Source organism: Peromyscus maniculatus, chromosome 9 (assembly GCF_049852395.1).
Source record: "Peromyscus maniculatus bairdii isolate BWxNUB_F1_BW_parent chromosome 9, HU_Pman_BW_mat_3.1, whole genome shotgun sequence".
NCBI classification, from domain to species: domain Eukaryota; kingdom Metazoa; phylum Chordata; class Mammalia; order Rodentia; family Cricetidae; genus Peromyscus; species Peromyscus maniculatus.
The window spans coordinates 10,690,814-10,705,007 of NC_134860.1; the positions used below are offsets into that span (position 1 = coordinate 10,690,814).

Sequence of the window (14,194 nt, forward strand, 5' to 3'; positions counted from 1 at the left end):
ATTGATCATCAACTTGGCAAGATCTAGAATTACCTAGAAGACAAACCTCTTAGCATGACTGTGAGGGAGTTTCTTGGCTGGGTTCATTGAAGTGGGAAAAACCACTCCAAGTATAGGCAGCACCATTCCCTGGCCTGAGGTTCCAAGATGAATAAATAAAAAGAAGAAAGGGAGCTGAGCACTGGCATTCATGTCTCTATTCTTTAGGACTGTGGATGCAATATGACCAAATGCCTCACACTCCTGCCACCATGAACTTCTTCTGTATGTGATGGACTGGAATCTTGAACTGCGAGCTGAAATAAACCCTTTCAGTTTAATGTGGCTTGTATTTTGTCACATCAACCAGAAAAGTAACTAATACAGGAAACTGGTATCAGGAGTGGTATTGTTGCTAAATTCTGACTGTGTGGTTCTTAAACCTTTGAAAATAGCTTGCAGGAAAAATGTCCAAAAGGTTGGAACATCGGCACAGAGAAGCCCAAGAATGCTCTAAGCAAAGTTTAGCGGGTCATTCTAGTGGAAGTTTGGAAGACCAGTATGCCAAGAGAAACACAGAGAGTGGAGGCCTTTAAAGACTATCAATACCTGGGTAGAGGCCATTGACATCATATTACGGCTGGAAATTTGGCTGTATTGTGCTTGTGTCCTGAGAATTTCACTGAGGCTGAATCCAAACTTAAAGGGCTATTTATTTGACAGAAGAAATCTCAAAACACAGTAACACTAAGAGTGACATGGTTATTGCTCACTGCTGACCAGATCTACAGCAAGAGAGATCTATGGGAGCAAAAAGGATATGAAAAATGTGCTATTTGACTGGAGCAAAGGAGCGAATTTTAAGGTTGTGATCAAGGCTGGTACTGAGAAAGCACCTGTAGTTATTTCAAATCCTCAATGTCTTTAAAGAGAAACCCCCTGCCCAGAACAAGGGCACTAGGAAAGGTGCCCTGAGGGCAAGACCCCTACCTATTAAACTGGTCCATCCTGTGAAAATGCAAATTTATTTTAAAAGAAGGAGCCTGAACTCGGAAGGGATTTCCAGTTCAAAAGTACCGTTTTAGGAAAGTGTTTTCTCAGATTCAGAAACCAAGACATATAAATGCCACTCTAGCTTTGTCGCATCCCAAACCAATGTCATTGACAATGTCACTCATGTGGTACTGGCTTTGTAGACACACAAGATGCAAGACTGAGGGGTAATGGAGTCTTGTGAGAGCTCTTTGGGCCACCCAATGTGTAGCAGGCTCAGAGCACTAGAGAGGAGAGACCCTAAGAGACCTTTGCTTAAAGCTGTCCAAGTGAAGCCTATGCTGCAGTGGACCCCAGCATGCTGGAGATACTGGAACCATGGATCATCCATTGAAGGAAGCTGCAGGCATGCTGTGAAGCTGGCCAAAGAGAGGCTATGTGTGCTGAAGGAATCAGGACCAGGAGGGCAGAGCTACACAAGCCCTTTTAACCCAGTGGCTCCAATATGAGCTGCGCCATGCTGAACTTCCATGATGGTCTGTACCCTGGAACTGGGATTCAACATAAGCCCTTCTTTCTTAAGCTGCTGTAATGAGACATTTTGTTGCAGTAATGAGAAAGGTAGTTAACATGTATACTCCTGTGTGAGGGTGATAGGTGATCTGTGCACACGTGTTTCTATGTAGAAATGTGGGTGGACAGGAAATTTGGATTGTGTGTGTATGTTATGTGTTTATGACATACGTGGTATGTGTGTGAGTATATATGATGGATGAATGTGTAAGTGTGATCTTTTGTGTAGTATATGTATGGAAAACTGAGCTGGAGTAGTTTGTATAAAAGACATGTTCTGTGTATGTTGTGTATGTTTTGTAGGTAGAGCATCTTCATGTAATACTTCTGTGGTAAGGTATGTATGTGTGTATGTATGTATGCATGCATGCATGTATGTATTATGTCTTGTCTCTGCTACATGAGAGAGTTTTGGAAGAATATTAAGGGAAGGAGGGCACATGTGTGGTTTAATATGTGGGAAAGTGAATATTTATGGTATCTGTGTGGTATAGATGTGTTTGTGATCTGTCTGGTAGAGATGTCTTGTGTGTGGTAAGTATGCTTTTGATGGATGTGTGTGAGCAGTGTGTGCATGGTATATGTAATATGTTATGGGTTGTGAGGGGGCTGTGGAGGGAGTGGTTCAATAGGCATGGGAGGAGAACATCTGATATATGATGTGCTATGCATGTTGGGTGTTCTGTGTTGTGATGTATTGTGGTATAGAAGGGTATATAATGTGTATGTACCACATTCTGTGTTTCTATGATATGTGCTACATGTCTGAGTTTTAATGTGGCATGTAGTGTCTAGTATGTATTTATGAGATTTATGGCATGTATTTATGCTATCTGCTATATAAGAATCCTATGTGTGTACAACTGTGAGTGTGGAATAAATCATGTGTGCTGCTTTGTATAGGGTATGGAATATGTCCATTTGTGATTATTTATGTGGTATTAAAGAACTTGAAGTTTGTGTGTGTGTGTGTGTGTGTGTGTGTGTGTGTGTGTGTGTGTGTTGTGTGCTATGGGTGATTAAGTATGTTGTATTGCTAAAGGGCACATGGTGTTTATGTGCTTGTGTTTTAAGGTTATATATGCAGTATGCCTGTATATGCAGTATGTAATATGCATTATATGTGTATAGTACATAGTGTATATAGTATGTGCATAGTGTGTATGTATATGTGCCTATGAAGGTACTGTGTGTATGTGAGGTATATGTGGGATATGAGCATGCATGGAGTGACTATGCTTTGGCGCTAGTATGATGTACATTTGGAAGGTACATGCTGTAATGACATTGTGATATATGTGCAGATACTACCTATTTATCTCAAAATAAAATGTATCATTATAAGGCTAGGAAAAAGGTATTTTTTTAAACTCTCAAGAAAACCCTAAAAAATGGAATGGAGCCACCAATACATTCAGAGCACCTTGGCTTTGCTAGAGCAACCAGGAGCATCTGGGGTAGAAATTCCTATGGAGTTTCCACTTCGGCAAAGTGGGGGCAGTGGCAGGTGATCATATCAACAGGTGAAAACAAACCACTGGGCACAGTGGGCATCTACGTTGCTCCTGGAAGCAAGAGGAAATACCCATGCCTGGCAAAGACATCCACAAAGACAGCCATGCTTACTTCACCCCAGCATTGCCGTGGCCAACACCTGACCTCCAGGCCTAGAACTGACAAGGATAACCTCTGTCCATCCCAAGGTCCCTGCATCAGTGTGCCAAGGACACACATGTGTTTGCTTCTAGAGGAAGGATGTCTTTCTTTGTCAGTACCTGCATGCAGACTTGGTCCCATGGAGCTGTGATTTGTACCCTGCAGAAGAGAGAGATGCAGGAAGCCCTGAGTCTCCTTTTCCACTGTGGACAGCTCAGTTCTTCGTATGCCTTCCAGCTCGGGCAGCTGAGTCCTGACCTCCATATTCCTCAATGAATGCCCAAGGCTCCAGGCTTGAGAAGACAGGACTATGCTTGCTTGTGAGCTGTGCCGGCCTCAGCACTGATCTGAGGTGGAGTGCCACGTATGTGGGAGCTCCGGTACCCAGAAATAAGCTGGGAGATGCGGAAACAATGGATGGTGTGGGAATAGGTGCAGCATCTAGAGGCTCAGAGGTGTTAAGGACAGAAGCTGCCCTGGTATCTCCATCCCAGTCTTTGGCTCTGGGCTGCCCCTGCCCCTCCCCATGTCGTGGAAGAGTGAGGAGTCTGCTGTGCTGAAGGATGAAGGGAGAGAGACCTCTATGGAGTTTCTCTATGGAGCTTCTGAGATTTAAAATAAAAATTAAAAAAAAGCCCAGCAGTGCAGCCTGCTTGGCTGTCTCTGACTGTCCTGGAACACACAGGCCTTGGTGTCTGGGCAGCTGTGACAATCCCCAGGTGACAACATCCCCAAGTTGTCACTCTCTCCTCCCTGCAGCTGAACCAGGCGGCAGGTGCCTCCAGATACCTGCTCAGCCACTGAGTTGTTAAACTGTTGGCCATCTTGTGGAGGCCGCCACATGAGAATACCTGTCACTTCCAGGGAAACCCAAGGCAGGGGCCTAGACGACGAGTGAAACAGAATTGGCTGCTTGCATGAGGTGGCACTGTGTTGACCTGAGTGCTATGGAGCCTGGAGAGGGTCCTTGAGAAGGAGGGTCCTTGATCAGCTACCCTGAGGCATCTGAAATACATGGGAGACAGAAATGAGTGGGCCCTGGCCCCCAAGGCAAATGAGGAAAATGTAGAGGAATCCTGCCTATGGAGTCACTCACCCAGTCATCCTCTCTGTGTTCTTTTCATATGGTATCAGTGTCAGGGAGCTCTTCACTGACGTTAGGAAGACCTTGCTAAACCCCAGAGTGATGGACAAGGTGGATGAAGAAGGATGTGTTGACCTCAGGACCTGTATCTGAGAGGGGCCATCTCCTTCAAGGGACTCTCTTGGGTGGGTCAGGGACCAGATCTCTTCCCTAGGCCCTAACCCTTGTTCTTGGGGTCTCTATTAGCACACCATAAAACACATGAAAGAATTGATATTCTTCATGCTCAATGGTACCTCAGGCATCAAGTAGGGAACTGGTCCCTAACCCTGGGCAGAGAAGGCCCTGTCTCTGCTACAGTGCCCATGTGGATTAAGAAGTTCATGAGGTCTCCAAGCAGGAAGGTTTCAGCTGAGTTGGCCTAGCTTGGAACAGAGCTGGGACTTTGGACTAGTTGGGTCAGAGATCACAGTAGGACTTCTAACTGGGCAAGGCCCCTTCCAACTATATTAGAATGGATAGTCAGTGGCACCAGATGAGGATTTTCCCTACAAAGTCCCACAGATGTTGGTTCGGACACTGATGCTCTTTCATAAGGGCCCCCGAGAATTCCTTACAGGGTAGCCCTTCATGAAAGGTGAGACCAGAGAGAACATGGCACCCAACTCCTCCACTCCAACATTTAAATGTTCTTCTTGCAGACTCCTACAAAGTAAACATTAGCGGACATGGGTTTGACAATGCGAAAGCCCTGAGCCAAGTTCTTTGCAGATTCACCTTCAGTGACTCCAGAATCGTCGGTAAGTGGTCCCTTGGTATCTCTGAAGTACACATTACCACACAGAATCATTTCTCTAAGCCAGCCATGTTTTCTGCTCTTGCTGACCACGTCCAGTGGACACTGGGGAGCTAAGGCAGCATGGACCAATGGAAAAAGGACCGAGAGGCATGCCTAGTCCCACCACCCCTCATACAAACATGGCGGAAGAATAAACCCCCGGCTCCAAAAGGCATCTGAAGACTGGCAAACACTGGCCTGTCCTCACTCCAGCATGGTTTAGCCTTCCTGAGGGTCAACTACCAGAACCTGGTGTCTGCAGTGGGACAGGGCAGCAGCCTACAGACTGAGCCTGGAAGATGGCCAGAACGAGTTTCAGCCATTCATCAGAGCACACAGAGGAGAGACCAAGGATTGGGGTAGTGGAAGCCTAGCCAATGGGGATACAGCTCGGCTCTTGGCTTTTTGTCCCCAGCTCAGTGGACTGGGCAGAGAATGTGTTAGGATTAGCAGCTTCTGTCACCGCTACAGAATTCTCCTCAGGCTCCCAAAGAAGGAAAAGAAAACTCTCTATCCCCTTATGAGCCTTCTCCAGCTCTGTAAACAGCACATCTATCCACCCACCCGCTTCCTGGGTCTAAACCTGGCCACCATTCTTGATCCTCTTATCCTATTCCTGAATACAGTCCACCAGCATTCCATGTTGCCTTTGTCTGGAGCCTCCACAGCCCGTGACGGATTCATCGCACTAGCCGAAATGCCCAAACTTCTTCCCAGAGCCCACACTTCTAGACTCACTCCTTTTAGCAACTGACTAGCTCCATTGGCCTCTCACTTAGGCCAAAGCTCCCAGGCCTAAGACCATCTCCTGGCTGCTCCTAGCTCAGACATCAGCAGCTCACACAGAACCAGTGTCAATGGACATGGTTCACCAAACACAGACGCACCAGGAATTGAACAGGGTCTTGAAGGGTCTTTAAACTTAAGAGTTTGTGTCTATGGTTAGTAGTTCACAACCCACACGCTGTAGCTCCCTGGCACTCTCACCACTGAGTAAATTCCAGGCAAGGCATCATTTCACGTGTAAATACCAATTTCGTTAAACCAGAATTCCTATCTCTAAAGGAAGGGACACATAGTCACTGAGCGTCTGTCCTTCCCCACCCCTCTGTCTGCTCACCATGTCACAGCACATACCTTGTCCTCTGTGTCTTGGTTGGTTTTTTTTTTTTTTTCTTTTTTCTCTCTTCCCCTCAATCCCCAACCAACGAGCCCTGGGGTACAGGAGCCCTTGCTGTGTGCACCTGCTGGGTACCAGGTGGGCAGAGGTGGGACTCAGCAGGTGTCCTTGAACAAAAAGAGACATGGGGAGTAGGCAGTCATCGACCAGTGGCAGCTCTCAGACAGAGGGTGACAGTGGAGGAAGAACACCCCAACTGATAATCCCGTGTCATTTTCTTGTAGACGAAGCCCCCATCGACAAGAGTGAGAACACTATATCCTGTCCTGGACCAAAGATACTGCATACTGGCGAGTACGTGTCCTTTGTGGGAGGCCTTAGGCATGGTCTGGTAGTCGCTGTTTATCAGAGGACGTGCCCCTTGCCAGAAGCCTTATGGGGAGTCCAACACTTGGTGTTTACCAGCTTGTGGAGAATCTGGGGTGTGCCCTTGCTGTACAGCACCTGTCTGCCTGTATGTGGGTTCCATTTCCCTTCTGCATGCCTCTGTTAGTGCACCTGGCGGTATTCAGGAATACATAGTACCCAGGCACTGCTGAGGGCAGAATGGAAAAGATGATGGGGTCGAGGGTTCAAGCCTGTGTTTGAGTACCTCCCTGATTCCTGAGTTCATGGCCATTATGGCCATGTGACATGAGTTCCTCTTACGGCCTATCATTCCTATGCACCATCACTGCAGAGGTTGACTCTTTATACTTTGGGGAGTAAAGTTTCTCTACCCACCTCTTCACTACAGGGAGTCCTGTGCTAGAATTTCAGCATCATTACCCTGGGGATTGATGTGTGCAACACTTTTAGCAAACTGCGTCTCCAGGGCTCTTTCCATCATCTAGTCTCTTTTCTGTGCATCAGGGAAGTCTTTCTCGAAGTCAGTCTGAACAACGGCCTCTCCTTCATTGGGAACAAACTCATCATAACTGGTAACAGCTGTGGGGGTACTGAGGTAAGAGCCAAGGGTGATGCCGAGCCACCTAGAGCTCAAATGATGGTCACAAAAGGCCTGCCACACAGTAGCAGTTTCTTGAGGAGCCACCTGGGACAGGTACGAGGCTTTGCCAGACACTGTCTAGAACATGTAGGGCACATGACAACTCCACATGAATGTGCCAAGCCCAGGAACACAGAGTTTCTACCAGCCGCAGTCAAAGATGTGTGCCAGTGAATCAGATTCCCAGTAGCTAATATGGACCCAAATCTACTCGGGCCTCACCCCTATCCTTGCCCCAAACCTGCTTGGTGACTGCTGTCATTTACCATGTCCTCAGTTTGCCCTCTCCTCTATATTTCTGGCTGCCCCTCTGTGGGCTTACAATCACCTGCAGGGCATGCTCTCCTGCTGTGGTGGTGGTGAGCTGTCAATCATCACCTGCAGGGCATCCTCTCTACTCTCCTGCTGTGGTGGGAGCCCTGTCTGGAATGTGAAGCCCTCAGCTCAGCCAGGGCCCCTGAGGAGGAAAGTGCTGCTCCTCAACATGCAGCTTTCCAGCTCCACATCCGTCCTCCAAGCACCTGAGACCGACCAGTGCAGTGTGACTAGGGGGTAGGCCCAGGAGACGGAGCCTTGTGTCCACTCGTGACAACTCTTGAGTTCCTCTCAAGATTCAGAGGGAGGAGGGGTGAGCTTCTCAGACAGAGCTGAGAGACACAGAGATCAGCCATAGAAGGTAGACCCACATCTCCTGGCCCTACACCCCTTCAGCGGCCCAGCAGCCTGACCATCTCCTAGAGATCACCTATAGCCTAGTGCACTGTCAGCCGAGGCCACAGTGAGAACTGGTAGCCTCAGACCATGGAAGGCCCTGAGTCACCCTCTTCTAGGTTTGGGGCTGAGAAAGGTTGGCTGCCCTCTGAGGACCAGCCTGGGCCACTAACCCTGCTGTGGCCCCTTGTGTCTAGGCAAGCCGGGTGGAGAGAATGCATGTACAGATAAGAAGCAAGGGGTGGGCCCAGGGGAAGAAGCCACTGTTGCTATCTGCCACAGGGAGACGCATTCAGCGGCAGCAGGAGCGGTTCCATACCCAGCCAGCTGCAGCAGGAAGACCCCGGCCTGGTCCCAGTTGACACAAAGCAAGCCGACCCAAAGCAAGCCAACCCAAAGCAAGCTGACTCAAAACAAGCCGACACCAACGACACAAAGCAAGCCGACACCAACGACACAAAGCAAGCCAACACAAACGACACAAAGCAAGCCGCCGTCCCAGTCTCCAGGGCCATCAACAAGCCGGCAAAAGACAGCACGGACTTCGACTGGAACTTGCTTCTCTTAATCCCGGTCGTGCTGGTGGCTGTCCTGCTGCTGCTGTGCTGCTCTTGGAAGTGGTGCCGCAGGAAGGTTAAGTCCCCTCCCCACCCCTCCCCGCTTGCCCTGGCTCCTCCACACATGCCCTCTCTCCAAGGAACACTGTCCTGGGGCAGTACTATAATCCAGCCTGCTGGCAATTTCTCATCTGTTCTAAGGTCCTCAAATCATCCAGGAGAGAGACACAAACTCTTAAGTTTAAATATCCAAGCCCTAGACCAGCCTGGGTTCCAAGAATTCTCCAGCTTAGTTGACCCAGGAATTCAGTCTGAGATGCTTGGGCTGTAAGCTAAGGCTGGCCCTGGAGAGAGGCTATCTCAGCACCCTTAGACCGGTGCCATCTTGTATCAGCTACACACCTACAGGCCTCGTGTGGCCAAGCCTCAGGGGTGCCCCTGTATGTCAGGACAGGATCCCCCATGTAGTCCCAGTGGCCCCATCTACAGGATGAAGCCTATCAGGCATGATTAGTAACCACTAAGGCAGCGCTCCCTATGACATCAGCCCCTTTCCTGACCCCAGGATATCACATGACCCCATCCTGGGCTGCAGAAGCAGGGCGGGCGAAGCAGCAAGGCTACCCCGCCTCACCGGGGGTTGCAGTTACTCTTCTGGCGTCAGGGTGAAATGCACCCACCCAGAGATGTAGCCAGGGATTGGCTAAAGCAGAGCAGGATCCAAGGATGACACTGGCATCCTGGGACAGTGTGGGAGAAGGCAGAAGAGCTGGGGAGCTGGGATGGAAGGAACCCCCCAGGGAGCTGGAGGAGGAAGTAGCGGCCCTGAGACCCAGCTCCTCCCAGGGGTGCAGTGAGCAGGCAGAGGGTGAGAAGGCCCTAGAGGGGGTATGGGAAGACTGAAGGACAGTGAGCTTCTACCAAGGGGAAGGAGGACTGTGGGCTCCCCTGCGGCTGGGCTCTGACAGGTGTGGAGTGCTCCAGCTGTGGGCCTCTAGGGACCAGAACCTTGGTTTGGGTGGTCTCCTGTTGGGGCTGCCTGGGGCCAGGTAGAGCCTCCTGGACACAGCACCACAGCACTGGGCACCCACATAGGCATCCCCAGGCCATGTTGTCTCCCTGCTCCAAGCCGGGGTACCCTCTGCCTGCAGGGCCAAGGCAGAACCCACTCTAAACACTCCAGTCCACGTCTGTCTGTTTCACGTTCCAGCCTAAGAAGCCGCCGCCACCTGCACCACCGTCGGAGAAGGTGAGTTGTGTAGGGGAAGAGAGTGACACTGTCACACTAACCTTCAAGAGGCGTCATGAAGCCTGAGCTCAGAATCCCTCACTACTTTGGCAGTGAATAGGGGGAATGCAGATCCAGGATGATATGGGAAAGCCATGGGACTCAAAATAATGTCACCCAGGCAACACCATGACCAGACTCCCAGCATTTCCCGATCATCAGGGCTTGGTGGTCCTGCTCCAGTGCGTACAGCTGTCCATTGCTGAATTGGCGTCTTTCAGTGGATCCCATGGGCCTCTCTGTTGAATGCCAAGGATGCAAACCAGGTCTTAGTGTAGGAGCTGCATGCATCAGATCCAGGTCTCCATCTTTAGGTTCAGAGGCTTTGGGCTTCTCTACACCTGTCTCCATCATCTGCTGCAAGAGCCAAGAGCTCCCCTGAGGTCAGCCCAGGAAGTCCAAGGCCGGGGAAGGCAGAGGATATCCTAACTGACCTTGAGCTATGAGGGGTGTCTCCAGCTGAGCACAGGGACCAGATGACCAAACAATTGTGCCTTCTTTGGGGTCAGAACCAGAAGGGGTAATGAAAGGCTGGAGCAGGCAGAGACTGGACCTGGGCCTGTGTTGAGGTGGGACCAGCTCTCCTCTCCATGAGGGACAGTGCTAGGTGCAGAGTAGCCCTGGGAGCCTGCCGCTGTAAGGACAGAACCCGATGGAGGGGACTACCACCTGACATTTCCCATTCTCTGCACAGCCTTCAGGCCAGGCTTCTGCTGTCAAGAGTGGCCTCGAGAGAACCAAGAGCACGGAAGTGAGCTGCTGACATTTGGCTGATGACCTCCCCAGGGTGTGGGTTACAGTCAGTCTCCCATTCATTTGGGGAAGCTCAGCATCTGCAAACCAGAGGGACTTTGGTTATTCTTCTCATGGATGACCTCCCCAGGGTGTGGGTTACAGTCAGTCTCCCATTCACTCCGCAACATTTGCTGACTGCCCCCCCATCCCCCAACGCATGTCTATGCAAGAGACAGCGAGCCCCTGTTCAAGAAGCTGTGAGCAAGACACAGACCAACTCTTTTCACTTCCAGGAGCCAGAAGACGAGGAGCGGCCCCCTCCTTCCACATCCCCACCTGCTCCTCATGCCCATCCTCCTCCAGCTGTCAACCCAAACCCTACTGTGATCGTTGCCTGCTGTGGCTGTGGAAACAGAAGGGTGCAGGTGACTGGGGCTGGGCAAGCTGTGACCCTAGGCTCAGCTAGGGAAGGCAGGCACAGTCAGTCATCACTACAGAGGTCTGAGTGTGGCAGGGATACAGGACATGTATCACTTTATGTCCGAGGACACCTGAATCCCTGTCTTTCTCCCATGGCTAGAGGAGAGCGGCACACAGGAGGGTTCTCCAAGTGCTTGCACCCCTCTTTTGCAGTTTACAGTTTACTGGACATGGCCATTGTGCCCTGTCTTGACAGTCTCTGGTTCCCATGTCATTGTCTCAGCCCCAAAATGGCTTTGCTGTCACATTTAGTCTGTGGATAAATGAGCCAAGATGGACGGGGTGTATCTTGCAAAGTCAGATACAACAAAAACAGAAAAGACCAGTCATGAGCTGCCATCTGTCCACCATGAGAACTGATCAAGTGCCAGTGACCCTGGCCAGCCCGGACCAAGTGTCTTCATAGACAAGTAAAAGAGTTGATCCAGCAGTCCTGATGCCCACTGAGATGAGCAAAGAGTTACAAGATGAAGGTAGTTGACATGGAGGTCAAACTTGTTATGTGGAGTTGAGCCCCAGAGACTAACAGTCTGCCATTCATCTGAAGCCCCTCCTCCCAGGAGGTCCAAGTCACTCCAAGAAAGGGGGAAGACAGGCAGCAGCCCCAGGCACCAGTATGGAGACCCTACAAGAACAGTGTAAGGAGGAAAGAGCCCCCAGCTCCCCCACAGCTTGGAGCCGTCCTCCATGCCCTGCCTCTGTCTGTGGCGGTCCCATGGCTTCCTCCTGAGCTCTTCTAAATCTTCTGCAGTCGCCAGTGTCCTCTGGGAGCCACGCCTGCCCATTCCCTGCCTGAGGACTACAAAGAAAGCAACATCGGTCTCCTGAGAGGAAAATGGCCACTGCCGTTGATGTGGCCTCCGCCACCCACTCCATAGAGCCCACGGGCTCTGAGCTGCAGGGCTGAGACTATCAGTTTCACTACAGTTAGGCCCAGGGTCCTTCTGGCCTCCCCGCCTTCCTTTACCCGGGCCCATGGCAGCTGGCCCTGATGGAGACTTGGGTGTCTTGCCTGCCTGACCTGTGTGGCCCAAGTTCTGGCTTTTCCCCTCTTTCCAGGCCTTTTACCCAGAACCTTCACAAAACCCATAGCTCCCCTGGAGGCCTCTGCCTGCCACCACACACCCCTCAAACTTCTGGACTTCTCCAGAGCGACTGATCATTCTTCCCACTCAAAACACTGTTTTATCCCAGATTGTTCTAAATTCTGTGTGCTCCACAGCGACCACTAGGGACATCCAAGTCTTTAGACTGAGAGGATGGGTTTTGTCTTCTTGTGTCCATGTTGACAGAGTTCTAGGTAGTGTGAACCCCAGTGTCTTTGGAGGACAGCTCCCGTGCTCTCTGCTTGCTCATGGTCACATTTGCTTTTCAGGGAAGCCTGGACACATGCTACAACTACTTTCAGCCAAGCTGCCACCAGATGCCATTGGTGTGGTGTCATCCCAAGGTCCAGGTGAGCCAGACACAGGGAAACGCTAAGGCACAGAGCAGCCACATGTTTTAATCTCTCAGTGTCCTGACTCCACAGTTTCATCTGAGCCAGGCACTGAGAAGGGTGGGTTTTAGCTGGGACTGCGCCCTTCGGGGTTTACTATGAATAAGTGTCAATGTGGGGCCTGAAGTCCCTCGCAGGGACTTAGAAAATTGAGTGTAGCTCCCTTCAAGGTACAAAGTAAGATGCCCACTGCTACACCCTCTGCAGGAACAGATAAAGGTGCCATCCGGGAACTGTTTAGAGCAGGGATTCAGGAGGGCTTCGGCGGGACCTGAAGCTTCCTGGGGGACAGTCAGCCTGCAGCACTCAGCGTGTGTAGGTAGAACCAAACACTAACCCAGCGCACTTGGCAAGTTCAGGCAGGTTCCTGCATGAAGGCACTCTGGGATGCTCCCCCGGGCTGGTCTTCTGTCGAAACGGGAACCCACTTCAGAACATCCTGGGGGACTTAACCTCAGCCTAGCAGCAGGGAGTGGAGGCAGCAGTCAGGGACCCTGCTCACGTCATGTCCCACCACTGGCCACTTGTCATGTCCCACCACAGGCCACTTGTCCAGTGCTCCATGCCACCCTTCCGGAAGGCCCCGTCAGGCAAAGCCTCACCCAGGCAACAAAAGCAGTAGAGACAAGATCCTGGGTGTGCCTCTCCTTCCCTCCCTGTACCACCCAGGGGACAGGCTGTTTCTAAGCTCCTGATCCTGAGTGGTTATGGCACGCAGGCATGAGGACTCAAAGAGGGTCTCAGAAGTTAATAAACCTGTGCAGAGGGGCCCTGATCTTGAACTGGGGAGGGACTGCTTCCTAGACCCTCATCTAATAGCTTGTTTGTTCCCATTAGTTCATTGTGCCTCTACTAATCATAACCCATGAGATTATTTAGAAGTTTCACTTTACCGCAAACCTGGGCATTTTTGCAGCAGAAGTAAGTGGTTTTGTTTGCTTTGGACCTTCACAAAATGAATGTCTGCGCCATGGCCTTCGACTTCTCGAAGCAACTTGTCTAGTTGGCACCATCTCCTTCATAAATACATACAAACTCCAGGCCAGTTTGTGATCCCTGAGCCACTGAAGTCTGAGCTCTCTTCAGTCCGGGAGCTATCTCTGTGCCTGTTAAGCTGATGGGAAACAGGCTCAGTGGGGAACCCTGACCCTGTCCTCCTGGACAGAGTGTCTACAACAACGACAGGATGTCCCCAAGCCCACTCATCTTTCTATGCTCACCCCCGACCCCAGGAGCTGCTTGGAGCCTGGGCCTCATTTCATTCCCACAGCTGCTTCAGAGAAACTGTAACTTCCGCGTAGACAGACATGGTCTAAGGACTTCCCATAAGCGAATGATTAACCAAACCAACAACTCTACTGTTGGAAGGAAAGTCAGGACCCTCAAAGTCAAGAAACCTTTCAATAGTCATGGTCAGGAGCCAGCCAGCACAGCACCCTCCAGCCCAGCTCCAGACGTTTTGTTGTGTGTGCGCCTCTTTCTCTGTCCTGCCGTCTTCACAGCTGTGGAAACTGAGGCACTGGCATTTAGTTTGGGGCTCAGCATGGCGAGGTTGTTCAGTGGTACAGCCAGGTTGTGAACTGACCCTTCTGTATCCCGGCTCTGTCCCAAGTATCATGGCGTCAGGGTGATCA

The 14,194-nt window shown here is 50.8% G+C and overlaps 1 protein-coding gene across 1 annotated transcript in view; it reads left to right on the plus strand.

The window, feature by feature from the left end:
* The window catches only part of Antxrl (ANTXR like), a 29,413-nt gene that overhangs the window by 13,640 nt on the left and 1,579 nt on the right, over nt 1-14,194 (plus strand). Inside the window, 8 exon segments of the mRNA XM_006976741.3 lie at nt 4,987-5,085; nt 6,528-6,597; nt 7,156-7,246; nt 8,285-8,635; nt 9,770-9,808; nt 10,542-10,598; nt 10,876-11,007; nt 12,438-12,518. Of these exon segments, the coding sequence (XP_006976803.2) occupies nt 4,987-5,085; nt 6,528-6,597; nt 7,156-7,246; nt 8,285-8,635; nt 9,770-9,808; nt 10,542-10,598; nt 10,876-11,007; nt 12,438-12,518 (920 nt within the window).